General features: G+C 45.6%; 1 protein-coding gene across 3 annotated transcripts in view; it reads right to left on the bottom strand.

The window, feature by feature from the left end:
* LOC139542244 (retinoic acid receptor gamma-A) overlaps positions 1-21,399 on the bottom strand; it is an 88,537-nt gene that overhangs the window by 51,469 nt on the left and 15,669 nt on the right. For all 3 annotated transcript variants that reach the window (XM_071347437.1, XM_071347439.1, XM_071347438.1), the window contains exon 2: positions 14,472-14,892. In XM_071347437.1, the coding sequence (XP_071203538.1) occupies positions 14,472-14,649 (178 nt within the window). In that variant the 5' untranslated portion in view covers positions 14,650-14,892. The remainder of the gene's footprint in view (positions 1-14,471; positions 14,893-21,399) is intronic.

Genomic DNA, 21,399 nt, shown 5'->3' with positions numbered 1-21,399 from the left:
CTTCTCCCTCACATGTTCAGTTCTGACGAGACATGTCATCTTATCCACATATAGATCTGACTAGCTCACTCTCACTAAATCTCTTCCCTGGAAAACTCAGGTTTCAGTCTGGGGAGACGAGATGAGGGCAAAATGATGCTGGAAAACCCTGGATGCGTCCCAAGTGGCACTCTGTTCCCTAGTGCACTACTTTTAGACCGGAACCCTATGGCCCCTAGTCAAAAGTAGTGCACTGTATAGGGAATAGGGTGCCATTTGGGACGTACACCCTTGTTTCGACCGTGTTCCTCTCTGTTCACATGCTTGTCCCACAAAAGCCTGAACAGAGCTACTTTTCAGAACATAATCAGGCTTGGCCATCTTTCAGCGAGGTATTTTTCTCTCTCTGTCTGTCTCTGTCTGTCTCTGTCTCTCTCTGTCTGTCTCTGTCTGTCTCTGTCTGTCTCTGTCTCTCTCTGTCTGTCTCTCTCTGTCTCTCTCTCTTTCTCTCTCTGTCTCTCTCTATCTCTCTGTATGTCTCTCTCTCTCTCTATCTCTGTATGTCTCTCTCTCTCTCTGTCTCTCTCTGTCTCTCTCTGTCTCTCCCTGTCTCTCTCTCTTTCTCTCTCTGTCTCTCTCTGTCTCTCTCTGTCTCTCTCCCTCTGTGCTGTCATTACTTTTTGCTACCCGTGTTTTGCACACACACAAAAAAAAATGTTGTTGGCAAGCCAAACCCAAAAGCCCCACCCACCCATAGTGTGCCCTCCCACGTCTTCTTTCAAGCTCCTCCCCTCCCTTTTTCGCCATTTCCCAGTCGACGTTCTGCACGTGCCCAGTATAAAGAACACAAGCCCATCCCCTTTTTAATAGTGGTTTCTTCATCTTCATCTGTCATCATGCAGGAGCTACAGTACAGTAAACCCAGTGGTCTCTCTCTCTCTCTCTCTCTCTCTCTCTCTCTCTCTCTCTCTCTCTCTCTCTCTCTCTCTCTCTCTGTCTCTCCCTGTCTCTCTCTCTTTCTCTCTCTGTCTCTCTCTGTCTCTCTCTGTCTCTCTCCCTCTGTGCTGTCATTACTTTTTGCTACCCGTGTTTTGCACACACACAAAAAAAAATGTTGTTGGCAAGCCAAACCCAAAAGCCCCACCCACCCATAGTGTGCCCTCCCACGTCTTCTTTCAAGCTCCTCCCCTCCCTTTTTCGCCATTTCCCAGTCGACGTTCTGCACGTGCCCAGTATAAAGAACACAAGCCCATCCCCTTTTTAATAGTGGTTTCTTCATCTTCATCTGTCATCATGCAGGAGCTACAGTACAGTAAACCCAGTGGTCTCTCTCTCTCTCTCTCTCTCTCTCTCTCTCTCTCTCTCTCTCTCTCTCTCTCTCTCTCTCTCTCTCTCTCTCTCTCTCTCTCTCTCTCTCTCTCTCTCTCTCTCTCTCTCTCTCTCTCTCTCTAACCCCACCCACTTTCAATGAACACGCCACACACTACTAAAGACCCGCTCAGCAACACACATACAGACACACAGGTACCCAAGCACGTACACAGGCACGAAAGCGCCCACTCACACGCACACACACAGACACTACAGTATAGCCCTCCTGCCTCAGCACTTCTCACTTCGGGGTTGAGGGATAGCATTGGAGGACGAACTGTTCTGATATTCCATTTGCTACCAATTGTACCAATAGTCTCACTGAGCACGTAATTGTCTGGAAAAGAGAGAGCATGGGACCTTGTTCTGTGGTATTCTTTTCTTTTTTCATGTTGAGTCTGGGACATTTGTTTTGTTGTTGTGAAAAACAGAACACAGCTATATGAGGGGAATCGATTTTCAGAAACTAGCTGAGCCTTTCAGAGCTGTCATCCAGAGGCCAACGTTGCCCGGAGAGAGAGAGAGAGAGAGAGAGAGAGAGAGAGAGAGAGAGAGAGAGAGAGAGAGAGAGAGAGAGAGAGAGAGAGAGAGAGAGAGAGAGAGAGAGAGAGAGAGAGAGAGAGAGAGAGAGAGAGAGACAAAGAGAGAGACAAAGAGAGAGACAAAGAGAGAGACAAAGAGAGAGAGTAGAGAGAGAGTAGAGAGAGAGAGAGAGTAGAGAGAGAGAGAGAGAGAGAGACAGAGAGAGAGAGAGAGAGAGAGAGAGAGAGAGAGAGAGACAAAGAGAGAGAGACAAAGAGAGAGAGACAAAGAGAGAGAGAGACAAAGAGAGAGAGAGAGAGAGTAGAGAGAGAGTGTTGGGATGGTAGAAAGGCTGTTTTTCACAAACTCTGGTCACAGTGATAATCCTAGACACTGACCAAATAGGATGCATACAGCACACAGGCAGTCATGAGGCCTTGAAACCAGCCAAACTGGACAGCACAGAATGTACAGAATTCAGTGGCACAGAGGCACCTCTAGAGGGTGAGAGTTGACATCCGTAACCAACCTTATATCTACTGTATGTCTTTTATAGAATGCATACATTGTAAATCATCTTTCAATAGAGCTCTGTGCTGTTCATAATCTGTCCATTTGTACTTTCACACCATACAGATGTAGGATCTTAATTTGACCACCCTGTTGCATGAGAACCCAGGACATTTTAAACTTGTAGTGTATTTGAGGTTTAATAAGGCTTCTGAAGTTTAACATTTCCACTGTAAAATTTCGGACTTGATTTTCCCTTACAAATAATGTATTAACCCCTTCCAAAAATGTCCATTCATTATAATCCACATAATAATTCCGCATAAACAGGCTGTCTGTACCACCCTGTTCCATCTGAGGCAGTAAAGAGTAGAGGGTCTCAGAGTCCGACAAGTCAGAACAAGCAGCTCAGGCCTTTCTATTAATACAATGCTCATTATTACACCCACCACATCAAAGAACATACACCTTGGACTGTCCACAGTTTCCACCAGCTCCAAATGTGTCCACCGTAGAGAGAGAGACAGAGACACAGAGAGAGAGAGAGAGAGAGAGAGAGAGAGAGAGAGAGAGAGAGAGAGAGAGAGAGAGAGAGAGAGAGAGAGAGAGAGAGAGAGAGAGAGAGAGAGAGAGAGAGAGAGAGAGAGAGAGAGAGAGAGAGAGAGAGAGAGAGAGAGAGAGAGAGAGAGAGAGAGAGAGAGAGAGAGAGAGAGAGAGAGAGAGAGAGAGAGAGAGAGAGAGAGAGAGACAGAGAGAGAGAGAGAGAGAGACAAAGAGAGAGACAAAGAGAGAGACAAAGAGAGAGACAAAGAGAGAGACAAAGAGAGAGAGTAGAGAGAGAGTAGAGAGAGAGAGAGAGTAGAGAGAGAGAGAGAGAGAGAGACAGAGAGAGAGAGAGAGAGAGAGAGAGAGAGAGAGAGAGAGAGAGAGACAAAGAGAGAGAGACAAAGAGAGAGAGACAAAGAGAGAGAGAGACAAAGAGAGAGAGAGAGAGAGTAGAGAGAGAGTGTTGGGATGGTAGAAAGGCTGTTTTTCACAAACTCTGGTCACAGTGATAATCCTAGACACTGACCAAATAGGATGCATACAGCACACAGGCAGTCATGAGGCCTTGAAACCAGCCAAACTGGACAGCACAGAATGTACAGAATTCAGTGGCACAGAGGCACCTCTAGAGGGTGAGAGTTGACATCCGTAACCAACCTTATATCTACTGTATGTCTTTTATAGAATGCATACATTGTAAATCATCTTTCAATAGAGCTCTGTGCTGTTCATAATCTGTCCATTTGTACTTTCACACCATACAGATGTAGGATCTTAATTTGACCACCCTGTTGCATGAGAACCCAGGACATTTTAAACTTGTAGTGTATTTGAGGTTTAATAAGGCTTCTGAAGTTTAACATTTCCACTGTAAAATTTCGGACTTGATTTTCCCTTACAAATAATGTATTAACCCCTTCCAAAAATGTCCATTCATTATAATCCACATAATAATTCCGCATAAACAGGCTGTCTGTACCACCCTGTTCCATCTGAGGCAGTAAAGAGTAGAGGGTCTCAGAGTCCGACAAGTCAGAACAAGCAGCTCAGGCCTTTCTATTAATACAATGCTCATTATTACACCCACCACATCAAAGAACATACACCTTGGACTGTCCACAGTTTCCACCAGCTCCAAATGTGTCCACCGTAGAGAGAGAGACAGAGACACAGAGAGAGAGAGAGAGAGAGAGAGAGAGAGAGAGAGAGAGAGAGAGAGAGAGAGAGAGAGAGAGAGAGAGAGAGAGAGAGAGAGAGAGAGAGAGAGAGAGAGAGAGAGAGAGAGAGAGAGAGAGAGAGAGAGAGAGAGAGAGAGAGAGACAAAGAGAGAGACAAAGAGAGAGACAAAGAGAGAGACAAAGAGAGAGAGTAGAGAGAGAGAGAGAGTAGAGAGAGAGAGAGAGAGAGAGAGAGAGAGAGAGAGAGAGAGAGAGAGAGAGAGAGAGAGACAAAGAGAGAGAGACAAAGAGAGAGAGACAAAGAGAGAGAGAGACAAAGAGAGAGAGAGAGAGAGTAGAGAGAGAGTGTTGGGATGGTAGAAAGGCTGTTTTTCACAAACTCTGGTCACAGTGATAATCCTAGACACTGACCAAATAGGATGCATACAGCACACAGGCAGTCATGAGGCCTTGAAACCAGCCAAACTGGACAGCACAGAATGTACAGAATTCAGTGGCACAGAGGCACCTCTAGAGGGTGAGAGTTGACATCCGTAACCAACCTTATATCTACTGTATGTCTTTTATAGAATGCATACATTGTAAATCATCTTTCAATAGAGCTCTGTGCTGTTCATAATCTGTCCATTTGTACTTTCACACCATACAGATGTAGGATCTTAATTTGACCACCCTGTTGCATGAGAACCCAGGACATTTTAAACTTGTAGTGTATTTGAGGTTTAATAAGGCTTCTGAAGTTTAACATTTCCACTGTAAAATTTCGGACTTGATTTTCCCTTACAAATAATGTATTAACCCCTTCCAAAAATGTCCATTCATTATAATCCACATAATAATTCCGCATAAACAGGCTGTCTGTACCACCCTGTTCCATCTGAGGCAGTAAAGAGTAGAGGGTCTCAGAGTCCGACAAGTCAGAACAAGCAGCTCAGGCCTTTCTATTAATACAATGCTCATTATTACACCCACCACATCAAAGAACATACACCTTGGACTGTCCACAGTTTCCACCAGCTCCAAATGTGTCCACCGTAGAGAGAGAGACAGAGACACAGAGAGAGAGAGAGAGAGAGAGAGAGAGAGAGAGAGAGAGAGAGAGAGAGAGAGAGAGAGAGAGAGAGAGAGAGAGAGAGAGAGAGAGAGAGAGAGAGAGAGAGAGAGAGAGAGAGAGAGAGAGAGAGACAAAGAGAGAGACAAAGAGAGAGACAAAGAGAGAGAGTAGAGAGAGAGAGAGAGTAGAGAGAGAGAGAGAGAGAGAGAGAGAGAGAGAGAGAGAGAGAGAGAGAGAGAGAGAGAGAGACAAAGAGAGAGAGACAAAGAGAGAGAGACAAAGAGAGAGAGAGACAAAGAGAGAGAGAGAGAGAGTAGAGAGAGAGTGTTGGGATGGTAGAAAGGCTGTTTTTCACAAACTCTGGTCACAGTGATAATCCTAGACACTGACCAAATAGGATGCATACAGCACACAGGCAGTCATGAGGCCTTGAAACCAGCCAAACTGGACAGCACAGAATGTACAGAATTCAGTGGCACAGAGGCACCTCTAGAGGGTGAGAGTTGACATCCGTAACCAACCTTATATCTACTGTATGTCTTTTATAGAATGCATACATTGTAAATCATCTTTCAATAGAGCTCTGTGCTGTTCATAATCTGTCCATTTGTACTTTCACACCATACAGATGTAGGATCTTAATTTGACCACCCTGTTGCATGAGAACCCAGGACATTTTAAACTTGTAGTGTATTTGAGGTTTAATAAGGCTTCTGAAGTTTAACATTTCCACTGTAAAATTTCGGACTTGATTTTCCCTTACAAATAATGTATTAACCCCTTCCAAAAATGTCCATTCATTATAATCCACATAATAATTCCGCATAAACAGGCTGTCTGTACCACCCTGTTCCATCTGAGGCAGTAAAGAGTAGAGGGTCTCAGAGTCCGACAAGTCAGAACAAGCAGCTCAGGCCTTTCTATTAATACAATGCTCATTATTACACCCACCACATCAAAGAACATACACCTTGGACTGTCCACAGTTTCCACCAGCTCCAAATGTGTCCACCGTAGAGAGAGAGACAGAGACACAGAGAGAGAGAGAGAGAGAGAGAGAGAGAGAGAGAGAGAGAGAGAGAGAGAGAGAGAGAGAGAGAGAGAGAGAGAGAGAGAGAGAGAGAGAGAGAGAGAGAGAGAGAGAGAAACAGAGAGAGAAACAGAGAGAGAAACAGAGAGAGAAACAGAGAGAGAAACAGAGAGAAAGGTAGAGAGAGACAGAGCGAGAGAGAGAGAGAGAGAGAGAGAGAGAGAGAGAGAGAGAGAGAGAGAGAGAGAGAGAGAGAGAGAGAGAGAGAGAGAGAGAGAGAGAGAAACAGAGAGAGAAACAGAGAGAGAAACAGAGAGAGAAACAGAGAGAAAGGTAGAGAGAGACAGAGCGAGAGAGAGAGAGAGAGAGAGAGAGAGAGAGAGAGAGAGAGAGAGAGAGAGAGAGAGAGAGAGAGAGAGAGAGAGAGAGAGAGAGAGAGGAGAGAAAGAAAGAGAGAGAGAGAGAGAGAGAGAGAGAGAGAGAGAGAGAGAGAGAGAGAGAGAGAGAGAGAGAGAGAGAGAGAGAGAGAGAGAGAGAGAGAGAGACAGACAGACAGAAACGAAGAAAAAAGGGGTGAAAAATCAAGTCTGCTCGACTCTTTGCCGCCAAAGAAAAGGCCTCTACCTTTAGGAGGTGGTCCTCTCCATCCTCCATTCGTGTGGACTAGCTTTTCAAAACATCCCTGTGCTTACAGAAGTGTTTCAGGGCTGAGTTCAGATGTTATCACACAGTAAATTGCGGTAATCGGCTTCCAGCTGTTTGTTTGAAGGGCTCCTGTAATGTCAAGGATCAACTGATAACAGACTCACAGCTACTCTGCTCTCTCTCTGTGTGTGTGTGTGTGTGTGTGTGTGTGTGTGTTTGTGTGCGGAGTAGCGTGATAGCGTGGTAGTGTAGACAACCCTCAAATTCTCTCATGGAGTTTTGCATACACACGGACATACAATACGTAAGGAAAGGGCCTACTGCACACACAGACACATGCAGGCACAGACGCGCACACACACTTCAGCCTCCACAAGACCTGTTACTTCACCACCACACTTGTACCACACTTAATCTCTCTCTATCTGTCAACCTCCCCCTCCTCCATCTCTGTCTGTCTCCCTCCATCCTCTCTCTCTCTATCCCCCTCCTCCCTCCTTCCTCTCTCTCTCTATCCCCCTCCTCCCTCCCATCCTCTCTCTATCTTTCCCCCTCCTCCCTCCCATCCTCTCTCTATCTGTCCCCCTCCTCCCTCCCATCCTCTCTCTATCTGTCCCCCTCCTCCCTCCCATCCTCTCTCTCTCTATCCCCCTCCTCCCTCCCATACTCTCTCTCTCTATCCCCCTCCTCCCTACCATCCTCTCTCTCGCTATCCCCCTCCTCCCTCCCATCCTCTCTCTATCTGTCCCCCTCCTCCCTCCCATCCTCTCTCTATCTGTCTCCCTCTCCCATCTCCCTCCCATCCTCTCTCTATCTGTCTCCCTCCCCCATCCTCTCACACACAGCACACCAAAACAAAACAAGGTGGGATGGGACAGTGTCTGTCCCTGGCTACCTTTCACACAGCAATTAGCCATGGAACTGCGAGACAGGAACATAATGTGAGAAAGTATTCAACCCCCTTTGTTATGGCAAGCCTAAATAAGTTAAGGAGTAAAAAAAAATTGCTGAATAAGTTGCATGGATTCGGAGAGAAGAAAAGGAAAAACAGTGCCCGGGGAATGTTGGAACGTTTAAGTGAGAGCCTGCCTTTGTTTTCCACGGTAGCTAACGTTTGAAAAGGACGGTATGAGAAAGCTGTCAGTGAAACAACTTGTAACATGTCTGGCTGTCTGGGCTGTGGAAGAGGGGGAGAAGAATGAGGAATGTCAATCTCCATGTTTAAACACGGGTTAGAGCTAATTGTGACTCTGTGATCCTGACTTAACCTTTGATCCCGTCGCAGTTAAGCCGCAACACAGATATGTACCTTACAACCCCTCAACCCCACGGTCATGATACTATGCCTAGTGTTAATCTGGTCATTTGCATATCCCCCCCATTTATTGAATTTATTAAACAAGGTAAATTAACGAGGACAGATTCTCTTTTACAATAACATCCTGACAACCGTCTAATGTCCATGCATATATGAACAACAATTGAACGTGTTGCCCTTTGATACCATGAAAAATGCATTCATAAATTAAGGAGATTTTATTCATTGTGAGTGAGTGCATGAGAGGAGTGTTTCAAATTGTTACATGAAAGAGAGACAGAGAGGTGTGTGTGTGTGTGTGTTTTCCTAGCAGGGTGTGTTCTTGGATTCCACCACACCAGGACATTACCCCCGGGTGCTCTCTTTCTACTCTCCAACTTTTTTGATTCTCTCTCTCCTCTCTCTCTGGTTCTCTGTAAATACCTTAAGGATTAAGTGGGCAGCAGGAGGGGGAGGTAGTGATTGACATCTGAAAGGCTGGAGAGGTGCTCAGGCATGCTGTGCTGAGGAGAGGGAGAGAGAGAGAGAGAGAGAGAGAGAGAGAGAGAGAGAGAGAGAGAGAGAGAGAGAGAGAGAGAGAGAGAGAGAGAGAGAGAGAGAGAGAGAGAGAGAGAGAGAGAGAGAGAGAGAGAGAGAGAGAGAGAGAGAGAGAGAGAGAGAGAGAGAGAGAGAGAGAGAGAGAGAGAGAGAGAGAGAGAGAGAGAGAGAGAGAGAGAGAGAGAGAGAGAGAGAGAGAGAGAGAGAGAGAGAGAGAGAGAGAGAGAGAGAGAGAGAGAGAGAGAGAGAGAGAGAGAGAGAGAGAGAGAGAGAGAGAGAGAGAGAGAGAGAGAGAGAGAGAGAGAGAGAGAGAGAGAGAGAGAGAGAGAGAGAGAGAGAGAGAGAGAGAGAGAGAGAGAGAGAGAGAGAGAGAGAGAGAGAGAGAGAGAGAGAGAGAGAGAGAGAGAGAGAGAGAGCTTCCACAAGGCTGTGAACGATTTAAGAGACAAGGCAATAAGGGATTTCTATGCCATCGAAAGGAACATAAAACTCGACATCCAAATTAGGATATGGCTAAAATACTTCAATAAGTTTTATATAACCCATTGCTCTCTATGGTTGAGAGGTCTGGGGTCCACTCACCAACCCAAAATTCACAAAAAGGGACAAACACCCAACTGAGACTCTGCATGCAGAATTCTGCAAAAATATATACAGTACCAGTCAAACGTTTGGACACACCTACTCATTCAGGTTTTTATTTATTTTGACTATTTTCTACATTGTAGAATAATAGTGAAGACATCAAAACTATGAAATAACACACGTGGAATCATGTAGTAACCAAAAAAGTGTTAAACAAATCAAAATATATGTTATATTTTAGAATCTTCAAAGTAGCCACCCTTTGCCTTTAGGACAGCTTTGCACACGCTTGGCATTCTCTCAACCAGCTTCACCTGGAATGCTTTTCCAACAGTCTTGAAGGAGTTCCCACATGTACTGAGCACTTGTTGGCTGCTTTTCCTTCACTCTGCGGTCCAACTCATCCCAAACCATATTAATTGGGTTGAGTCTCATCCCAAACCATATCAATTAAGTTGAGTGATTGTGGAGGCCAGGTCATCTGATGCAGCACTCCATCACTCTGCTTCTTGATCAAATAGCCCTTACACAGCCTGGAGGTGTGTTTTGGGTCATTGTCCTGTTGAAAAACAAATGATAGCCCCACTAACCCCAAACCAGATGGGATGGCATATCGCTGCAGAATGCTGTGGTAGCCATGCTGGTTAAGTGTGCTTTGAATTAAATAAAAATCACAGACAGTGTCACCAGCAAAGCACCCCCACACCATCACACCTCCTCCATGCTACACATGCAGAGATCATCCGATCACCTATTCTGTGTCGCACAAAGACACGGCGGTTGGAACCAAAAATCTCAAATTTGGACTCATCAGACCAAAGGACAGATTTCCACCAGTCTAATGTCCATTGCTCGTGTTTCTTGGCCCAAGCAAGTCTCTTCTTCTTATTGGTGTCCTTTAGTAGTGGTTTCTTTGCAGCAATTCGGCCATGAAGGCCTGATTCACGCAGTCACCTCTGAACAGTTGATGTTGAGATGTGTCTGTTACTTAAACTCTGTGAAGCATTTATTTGGGCTGCAATCTGAGGTGCAGTTAACTCTAATGAACTTATCCTCTGCAGCAGAGGTAACTCTGGGTCTTCCTTTCCTGTGGCGGTCCTCATGTGAGCCAGTTTCATCATAGCGCTTGATGGTTTTCGCGACTGCGCTTAAAGAAACTTTCAAAGTTCTTGAAATTTTCCATACTGGCTGACCTTCATGTCTTAAAGTAATGATGGACTGTCATTTCTCTTTGCCTATTTGAGCTGTTCTTGCCATAATATGGACTTGGTCTTTTACCAAATAGGGCTATCTTCTGTATACCACCCCTACCTTGTCACAACACAACTGATTGGCTCAAATAAATTCCACAAATTAACTTTTAACAAAGCAGACCTGTTAATTGAAATGCATTCCAGGTGACTACCTCATGAAACTGGTTGAGAGATTACCTAGAGTGTGCAAAGCTGTCATCAAGGCAAAGGGTGGCTACTTTGAAGAATATAAAATATATTTTTACAATATAACACTTTCTTGGTTACTACATGATTCCATATGTGTTATTTCATAGTTTTGATGTCTTCACTATTATTCTACAATGTAGAAAATAGTTTAAAAAAAAGAAGAAACTAGAATGAGTAGATGTGTCCATACTTTTGACTGGTACTGTATACACTGCACAAAAATATAAATGCAACATGTAAAGATCCCAGAAATGTTCTTTACGCACAAAACTTTATTTCTCTAAAATTAGTTTAGATCCCTGTTAGTGAGCATTTCTTGACAGGTGTGGCATATTAAGAAACTGATTAAACAACATGATCATTGCACAGATGAACCTGGGGACAATAAAAGGCCAAATGTGCAGTTTTGTCACACAACACAATCCCACAGATGTCTCACGTTTTGAGGGAGCGTGCAGTTGGCATGCTGACTGCAGGAATGTTCACCAGAGCTGTTGCCAGAGAATTTCATGTTAATCTCTCTACCATAAGCCGCCTCCAACGTCGTTTTAGAGAATTTTGCATTACGTCCAACCGGCCTCACAACCACAGACCACTTGTAACCACGCCAGCCCAGGACCTCCACATCCGGCTTCTTCACCAGCGGGATGGTCTTAGACCAGCCACCTGGACAGCTGATGAAACTGTGGGTTTGCACAACTGAAGAATTTCAGCACCAACTGTCAGAAACCGTCTCAGGGAAGCTTATCTGCATGCTCGTCGTCCTCACCACAGTCATGACCTGACTGCAGTTCGGCGTCTTAACCGACTTCAGCGGGCAAATGCTCATCTTCGATGGCCACTGGCACACTGGAAAAGTGTGCTCTTTACGGATGAATACTGGTTTCAATTGTACCGGGCAGATGGCATACATGTATGGCGTCGTGTGGGCGAATGGTTTGCTGATGTCAACACTTTGAACAGATTGCCCCATGGTGGCGGTGGGGTTAGGGTATGGGCAGACATAAGCTACGGACAATGAACACAATTGCATTTCATCGATGGCAATTTGAATGCACAGAGATACCGTGATGGGATCCTGAGGCTCATTGTTGTGCCATTCATCCGCTGCCATCACCTCATGTTTCAGCATGATTTTGCACGCCCACGTCGCAAGAATCTGCATACATTTCCTGGAAGCTGAAACTGTCCCAGTTCTTCCATGTCCTCACGGCCGGCCCCCTCATTAGGCAGGATTAGGCGGCCGCCTATGACGGAAGATTGACAAGGGTGTCAATTTCTGAGCTAAACAGACCAAGACGCACCTCCAACAACAACACATAAAACTACCTATAATTCTACCTAAAATCAATGACAATTTCTCTCAACCAGTGGCAAATGGGCTTTTTAGGTTAGCGCTGATTAGGTGAGAGGTGATGCCGCCCTTTGATAAACAGTGGCCACTTTGTCAAAGGCAGGGGCGCAAAATATTTAGCTTGTTCATTCCCAGCGCGCCTCTCCAGGGTGCTGTTGAAGAGGCGCATCGCTGTGAGCTTTGCAGCTCCTTCAGGGTTATCTTTGGTCTCTTTGTTGCCTCTCTGATTAATGCCCTCCTTGCCTGGTCCGTGAGTTTTGGTGGGCGGCCCTCTTTTGGCAGGTTTGTTGTGGTGCCATATTCTTTCCATTTTTTAATAATGGATTTAATGGTGATCCGTGGGATGTTCAAAGTTTCTGATATTTTTTTACCACCATCTGTACTTCTCCACAACTTTGTCCCTGACATGTGTGGAGAGCTCCTTGGTCTTCATGGTGCCGCTTGCTTGGTGGTGCCCCTTGCTTAGTGGTGTTGCAGACTCTGGGGCCTTTCAGAACAGGTGTATATATACTGAGATCATGTGACAGATCATGTGACACTTAGCTTGCACACAGGTGGACTTTATTTAACTAATTATGTGACTTCTGAAGGTAATTGGTTGCACCAGATCTTATTTAGGGGCTTCATATCAAAAGGGGGTGAATACATATGCACACACAACTTTTCCATTTTCTTAAAAATTAGAAATAAAGCCCTCACCTACAGAGAGATTAACCTCCAAAAGAATCTCCTTCAGCCAGCTGGTTCTGGGGCTCTGTTCACAAACACAAACAGACCCCACAGAGCCCCAGGAGAGCAACACAATTAGACCCAACCAAATGATGAGAAAACAAAAATATAACTACTTGACACACTGGATGAATCAACCAAAAAACAGAGCAAACTGAAATGCTATCTGTCCCTAAACAGAGAATACACAGTAGCAGAATACCTGACCACTGTGACTGACCCAAAATGAAGGACATCTTTGACTATGTACAGACTCAGTGAGCATAGCCTTGCTATTGAGAATGGCCGCCGAAGGCAGACCTGGCTAGAGAGAAGAGAAGAAAGGCTATGTGCCCACTGCCCACAAAATGAGGTGGAAACTGAGCTGCACTTCCTGACCTCCTGCCAAAGGTATGACCATATTAGAGACACATATTTCCCAAAGAACACACAGACCCACAAAGAATTTGAAAACAAATACAACTTTGATAAACTCCCATATCTGTTAGGCGAAATGCCACTATGTGGAATTACAGCAGCAAGATTTGTGACCCATTGCACAAACATTGTAAATACAACCAATATTTATCTGTTTACTTAGTTTCCCGTAGTATGCATACTACAACTATGTGCTTGTTGTTAAACACCGTTTAATATAACATTTGAAATGTCTTTATCCTTTTGAAACCTTTGAGTGCAATGTTTACTGTACATTTTGTTATATGTTTTGTGTTGATGTTTAAAGCTGTAACCCGTAGAAATGCCATAGGCACATTTGAGTGGTTTTAAATGGACGTCTTTATATTGTGCTGTCACCATTTCAAATTGTTCAAGGTGTTCCATTACAGAGAAAAGCTATAAATCACAAACAAATGTCTCTTTCTCTTCTCTTCTCCCTTTTTTTCCTTTCAGTCTGCGCCGATATACAACAGCACCCCCTGTGGCCACATATAGACCTGCAGTTTTAGAATGGCATAAGACAGCCTCTTATGAGCATTTTCAAATATTTGATGACATGCATGCCGTTCATCACCTCATGTGAAAAGAATGTCGTTTTGTCTCTTATTTGAGACTTGTGGGAAGGAAGCCTGTTTGACTTTACGGACTCTCTGACTGTGTCACCACATCAAATCAAATCAAATCAAATCAAATTTTATTAGTCACATACACATGGTTAGCAGATGTTAATGCGAGTGTAGCGAAATGCTTGTGCTTCTAGTTCCGACAATGCAGTAATAACCAACAAGTAATCTAACCTAACAATTCCACAACTACTACCTTACACACACACACAAGTGTAAAGGGATAAAGAATATGTACATAAAGATATATGAATGAGTGGTGGTACAGAACGGCAATATTGTCACATGACATAATCATCTACAACAGCCTTTATAAAACCCCAAACCGGCAACAAACGATCAACGGAACTGCTCTTTTCTCTGTTTCATTGTTTTCTTCTCTCGTATTATTATAAACAGATGCATACATGTTCAATGAAAATGGAAAATGTTCTATTTCAAAATACGACAGACACACACACACCCAACCCCCCCCACACACATACACGTGTACACACACTGGCACACACACATACACGTGTACACACACAGGCACACACACATACACGTGTACACACACTGGCACACACACGTACATGCACACACAATATGTTTGAGTAACTTCACTTACACAGTGCAGCCATCTCTTTAGGGAGGTCGGTGCTGAATCTCCCAAACAGGCTGCTATTGGACAGCAGGTCAAAGGAGGAGTGGTTCCGCATGGAGTTGAAGGCAAATGGGTAGACAGCAGGTGGGAACCCTGTCATGTGACCCACCTGACCCACCTGCCGCTCCCTGTTGGTAGCCATGGTAACGGAGAGGAGTACCCAGAAGGCCTGTGGTATCCCAGACAGACCCTCTCTCAGGCTGTTGGGCTAGGGAATATCACACACCACCTGGTAGAGGACAGGAAAACTGGGAATGCCAAACTGGGAATTCCACTTCTTCCACCGGTAGCCTATCAGGGCGCTGGGCTGGATGAGGACCTAAGGTTCTGGTTGGCCGAGGAGATTTCTGGTCTTCTGCTCTTAGGAATGATCACGCGAATGCACCTATCAGAAGAAGACACAAAAAAAACATAACATTTTTATTTTGTTCTACAAAACTGATAATAACTACTTTTTACAATATTGTCACATGATGTAGTGATAAAATCAAAAGTACTGTCCAAATGTTCTTTGTTTTCTACAAATACAGTTCAACTTACGTCAACTCTGAGGACTGATCTGGAACAATGAATAGTTTATTCCAAACAGTCATTTCAGAAGGATGTGCAAACTTCAAAACAATAGTAAACACAGGTATGTTGAAAACGTCGAGGTGTGTGTGTGGGGGGCGGGGAGATATGTGAGAGACTGTGAGAGTCAAAGAGCGAGTAGAAGAAGGAAAAGCAAGAAAACCGGGGGTGAGGAAAGGAAAAGAAAATAAGAGAGTTGTTTGAAAAAAGTTAGCGGGAGAGAAGGAGGGAGGGAGGGTGAAGGAGCTCTTGTTTCAGCAGTTTTGAAAGGCTTCCAGACATGTGCAGTGATTCCAGGCTATGCCATATGATTTAAATCAGCAGAACTCCACAATAAAGAGGCTCTCTGTTCATGCTGCCAACCCAGCACAGCAGCCTGCCTCTCTGTCTCACAACTCTCAACCTCTCTCTCTCTCTCTCTCTCTGGCTCTAGCCCGCACAGCAGCCTGCCTTTCTGTCTCCTGTGCCTTTCTCTCTGCCTCGATCCCCCAGGACCAAAGGCCCAGACACGGGATCCAACACATGAGAGAGAGAGAGAGAGAGAGAGAGAGAGAGAGAGAGAGAGAGAGAGAGAGAGAGAGAGAGAGAGAGAGAGAGAGAGAGAGAGAGAGAGAGAGAGAGAGAGAGAGAGAGAGAGAGAGAGAGAGAGAGAGAGAGAGAGAGAGAGAGAGAGAGAGAGAGAGGAGACTATGGAGAGAGAGAGAGGAGACTATGGAGAGAGAGAGAGATACTACAGAGAGAGAGGAGACTACAGAGAGAGAGAGAGAGAGAGAGAGAGAGAGAGAGAGAGAGAGAGAGAGAGAGAGAGAGAGAGAGAGAGAGAGAGAGAGCGAGAGGAAGGAAGGAAGGAAGACAGAGAGGAAGGAAGGAAGACAGAGAGGAAGGAAGGAAGACAGAGAGGAAGGAAGGAAGACAGAGAGGAAGGAAGGAAGACAGAGAGGAAGGAAGGAAGACAGAGAGGAAGGAAGGAAGACAGAGAGGAAGGAAGGAAGACAGAGAGGAAGGAAGACAGATAGGAAGGAAGACAGAGAGGAAGGAAGACAGAGAGGAACAATGGTTGCCCGCCTAACTGCTGATGCCTATACCTCCATTATTTTTTATATTTTTTTATGACCAATATTTTATTGTCATTTTTTTGTATTTATATATACACAGAAACAACAGAATACAGCAAATACAAAGTAGTAGGACACTAGAAGAAAGAAATAACAAAAATAATAAAAATTTAAAAAAAGATGACAACAAACAAAAACCCACAGAAAACCGGACAATATTCAAATAAAATCCATCACACTGGCAGAGAGAATAAGAGCAATACATTGTCCAAATGTATAGAACACATTGAGAGTCAGGCTTAAATGTAACACCATTTTCACAGAGATCTCACGAACCACTGACACGATCAAGATCTTTTACCCCGTTTAAAAAAAGAATACGTCGGAAAGAACGTTTCTGTATGCTGCTAAAGCACCCAGTCGGGAGGACCATTCAACCATACAGTTATCACGGTTAGCTTAACATAAGGAATTTGATTTATAGCATTTACTTGACTTTGCACTTTAACTCATGCATGACAATTTAGTACTTTTTCCACCTCTGTCCAGAATATACAAGCTGGGAGAAAATGGAATATTGTCACTAATAATACATTTGATGTTTTCATGAATGGCAGCCCAGAAGTCTAGACCATAAACGCAGTGCCATCACGTTCCCTGCATCTCCAGCTCTCTGGATTATCCTCTACCTCCATTTCTAACTCCCTCTATCTCTCTTTTGCTTCAGACAGCCCAATGTACCCATCTAGGCTAACACCAGTCCAGCATGTATACACACTTGTCCTCAGTCCCAGGTAAAGTAAAGCACATAAGTACTGTAGACGCAGCTTGTCGCTGGAAAAGCGCACTACTGTTGGCTGTCTCTAGCTCTAACTCTGAGCCCAGCGCCGTGCGTGTTCCATTCAAACCTCTGTTCCCTCCAGGGAGATTTTATGAGTGGGTGGTGTCAGCTGCTTGTTTTCGAAATGTGGTTTGGAGAAACAGCAGAGCCAAGGAAATCAGCTAGAGCTGCTTTCTGGAACGGCCGTGGTTTGTGAATCAGGGGGAACAGAGACTGAGGAAGAATCTTGGAATTCGGGGAATAAACAAAGAGGGAAAAAAGAAAGATCTGAGGCTGAACTGCAGAACTAACTAAACTGCTGAACTGGCTGAACTGCATAATTAACTGAACTGCTGAACTGCAGAACTAACTGAACTGGCTGAAACTGCAGAACTAACTGAACTGCTGAACTGGCTGAACTGCAGAACTAACTGAACTGCTGAACTGGCTGAACTGCAGAACTAACTGAACTGCTGAACTGGCTGAACTGCAGAATTAACTGAACTGCTGAACTGCAGAACTAACTGAACTGGCTGAAACTGCAGAACTAACTGAACTGCTGAACTGGCTGAACTGCAGAACTAACTGAACTGCTGAACTGGCTGAACTGCAGAACTGACTGAACTGCTGAACTGGCTGAACTAACTGAACTGCTGAACTGGCTGAACTGCAGAATTAACTGAACTGCTGAACTGCAGAACTAACTGAACTGGCTGAAACTGCAGAACTAACTGAACTGCTGAACTGGCTGAACTGCAGAACTAACTGAACTGCTGAACTGGCTGAACTGCAGAACTAACTGAACTGCTGAACTGGCTGAACTGCATAATTAACTGAACTGCTGAACTGCAGAACTAACTGAACTGGCTGAAACTGCAGAACTAACTGAACTGCTGAACTGGCTGAACTGCAGAACTAACTGAACTGCTGAACTGGCTGAACTGCAGAACTAACTGAACTGCTGAACTGGCTGAACTGGCTGAACTGCAGAACTAACTGAACTGCTGAACTGGCTGAACTGCAGAACTAACTGAACTGCTGAACTGGCAGAACTGCAGAACTAACTGAACTGCTGAACTGGCAGAACTGCAGAACTAACTGAACTGCTGAACTGGCAGAACTAACTGAACTACTGAACTGGCTGAACCGCTGAACTGCTGAACTAGCTGAACTGCTGAACTAGCTGAACTGGCAGACCTAACTGAACTGCTGAACTGGCTGAACCGCTGAAATGCTGAATTAGCTGAGCTGCTGAACTAGCTGAACTGCTGAACTGCTGAACTGCTGAACTGCTGAACTAGCTGAACTGCTGAACTAGCTGAACTGCTGAACTGCTGAACTAGCTGAACTGCTGAACTGCTGAACTGCTGAACTGCTGAACTAGCTGAACTAGCTGAACTGCTGAACTAGCTGAACTGCTGAATTAGCTGAACTGCTGAGCTGCTGAACTGCTGAACTAGCTGAAATGCTGAACTAGCTGAACTAGCTGAGCTGCTGAACTAGCTGAACTAGCTGAACTGCTGAACTAGCTGAACTGCTGACTAGCTGAACTGCTGAACTGCTGAACTGCTGAATTAGCTGAGCTGCTGAACTAGCTGACCTAGCTGAACTGCTGAACTGCTGAGCTAGCTGAACTGCTGACTAGCTGAACTGCTGAACTAGCTGAACTGCAGAACTAACTGAACTGCTGAACTGCTGAACTGCTGAATTAGCTGAGCTGCTGAACTAGCTGAACTGCTGAACTAGCTGAACTGCTGAATTAGCTGAGCTGCTGAACTAGCTGAACTGCTGAACTGCTGAATTAGCTGAACTGCTGAGCTAGCTGAACTGCTGAACTGCTGAACTGCTGAGCTAGCTGAACTGCTGAACTGCTGAACTAGCTGAACTGCTGAACTGCTGAACTGCTGAACTGCTGAACTGCTGAACTAGCTGAACTAGCTGAACTGCTGAACTAGCTGAACTAGCTGAAATGCTGAACTAGCTGAACTGCTGAATTAGCTGAGCTGCTGAACTAGCTGAGCTGCTGAACTGCTGAACTAGCTGAACTGCTGAACTGCTGAATTAGCTGAGCTGCTGAACTGCTGAATTAGCTGAGCTGCTGAACTAGCTGAACTGCTGACTAGCTGAACTGCTGAACTGGCAGAACTAACTGAGCTGCTGAAATGCTGAACTGCTGAACTGCTGAACTAGCTGAACTAGCTGAAATGCTGAACTGCTGAACTGCTGAACTAGCTGAACTAGCTGAAATGTTGAATTAGCTGAGCTGCTGAACTAGCTGAACTAGCTGAACTAGCTGAACTGCTGAACTGCTGAAATGCTGAATTAGCTGAGCTGCTGAACTGCTGAACTGCTGAACTAGCTGAAATGCTGAACTGCTGAACTAGCTGAACTGCTGAATTAGCTGAGCTGCTGAACTGCTGAATTAGCTGAACTAGCTGAACTGCTGAACTGCTGAACTGCTGAACTAGCTGAACTGCTGAACTAGCTGAACTGCTGAACTGCTGAATTAGCTGAGCTGCTGAACTAGCTGAACTGCTGAACTGCTGAACTGCTGAGCTGCTGAACTAGCTGAACTGCTGAACTGCTGAACTAGCTGAACTGCTGAACTGCTGAATTAGCTGAACTGCTGACTAGCTGAACTGCTGAACTGCTGAACTAGCTGAACTAGCTGAACTAGCTGAACTGCTGAATTAGCTGAGCTGCTGAACTAGCTGAACTAGCTGAACTGCTGAACTAGCTGAACTGCTGACTAGCTGAACTGCTGAACTAGCTGAACTAGCTGAACTGCTGAATTAGCTGAGCTGCTGAACTAGCTGAACTGCTGACTAGCTGAACTGCTGAACTGCTGAACTAGCTGAACTGCAGAACTAACTGAACTGCTGAACTAGCTGAACTGCTGAACTAGCTGAACTGCTGACTAGCTGAACTGCTGAACTGCTGAACTAGCTGAACTGCAGAACTAACTGAACTGCTGAACTGCTGAACTGCTGAATTAGCTGAGCTGCTGAACTAGCTGAACTAGCTGAATTAGCTGAGCTGCTGAACTGCTGAAATGCTGAACTGCTGAAATGCTGAACTGCTGAATTAGCTGAGCTGCTGAACTAGCTGAACTAGCTGAACTAGCTGAATTAGCTGAGCTGCTGAACTGCTGAAATGCTGAACTGCTGAAATGCTGAACTGCTGAATTAGCTGAGCTGCTGAACTAGCTGAACTAGCTGAACTAGCTGAACTGCTGAACTAGCTGAAATGCTGAGCTGCTGAATTAGCTGAGCTGCTGAACTAGCTGAACTGCTGACTAGCTGAACTGCTGAACTGGCAGAACTAACTGAGCTGCTGAACTGCTGAACTGCTGAACTAGCTGAACTGCTGAACTGCTGAACTAGCTGAGAGAGAGAGAGAGAGAGAGAGAGAGAGAGAGAGAGAGAGAGAGAGAGAGAGAGAGAGAGAGAGAGAGTATGGGCACAGTGACAGAGTGTAGGCACTGGGCGGCACTAATGGGTGGCTGCCTGCCCAGGAAACATAACTATTTTCCATACTAACATCAAAGTTACACACACATATAACAAAAAAAACACAGAGGCACTCTTGAACTCCACACACTACACACATGTGCAACAACACACACATCCCCCTTTCCACTGATCTCCCTCTCTTCTTTCTCCCTCTCTTCTCTCTCCCTTCCTCTCTTTCTTTCTGGCTCTTTCTCTTTCACCAGAGCCAGTTAATTACACTCTACTGCTGCAGGCAGCTTCAAACCACCACTAAGTTAGAGTTCCATTACAGTAAACTGTTCCACATGTGAACCCAGAGCAGAGCCAGGGAGGCAGGGGGGGAGGGAGCAGGCAGGCAGAGCAGGGAGGGAGGGAGGGATCAGTCAGGCAGAGCAGGGAGGGAGGGAGAGAGGGAGCAGGCAGAGCAAGGAGGGAGGGAGAGAGAGAGAGAGTCAGCAGGCAGGCAGAGCAGGGAGGGAGGGAGAGAGGGAGCAGGCAGAGCAAGGAGGGAGGGAGAGAGAGAGAGAGGCAGCAGGCAGGCAGAGCAGGGAGGGAGGGAGAGAGGGAGCAGGCAGAGCAAGGAGGGAGGGAGAGAGAGAGAGGCAGCAGGCAGGCAGAGCAGGGAGGGAGGGAGAGAGAGAGAGAGGCAGCAGGCAGGCAGAGCAGGGAGGGAGGGAAAGAGGGAGAAGGCAGAGCAAGGAGGGAGGGAGAGAGAGAGAGAGGCAGCAGGCAGGCAGAGCAGGGAGGGGGAGAGGGGGAGCATGTAGGCAGAGCAGGGAGAGAGGGAGAGGGGGAGCGAGCAGGCAGGGTGGGAGAGAGAGAGAGAGAGTGGGAGCAGGCAGTGCCAGGAAGTCAGGGAGGAAGGGTGGCAGGCAGGCAGGCAGGGAGGGAGGAAGGGAGGGAGGCAGGGTGGCAGGCAGGCAGGTTTGGGTGGCCACGTTTCAGGAAGGAGCAGC

The sequence above is a fragment of the Salvelinus alpinus genome, chromosome 17, assembly GCF_045679555.1.
Source record: "Salvelinus alpinus chromosome 17, SLU_Salpinus.1, whole genome shotgun sequence".
NCBI lineage: Eukaryota > Metazoa > Chordata > Actinopteri > Salmoniformes > Salmonidae > Salvelinus > Salvelinus alpinus.
This window is presented reverse-complemented; position numbering and strand designations above follow the sequence as displayed.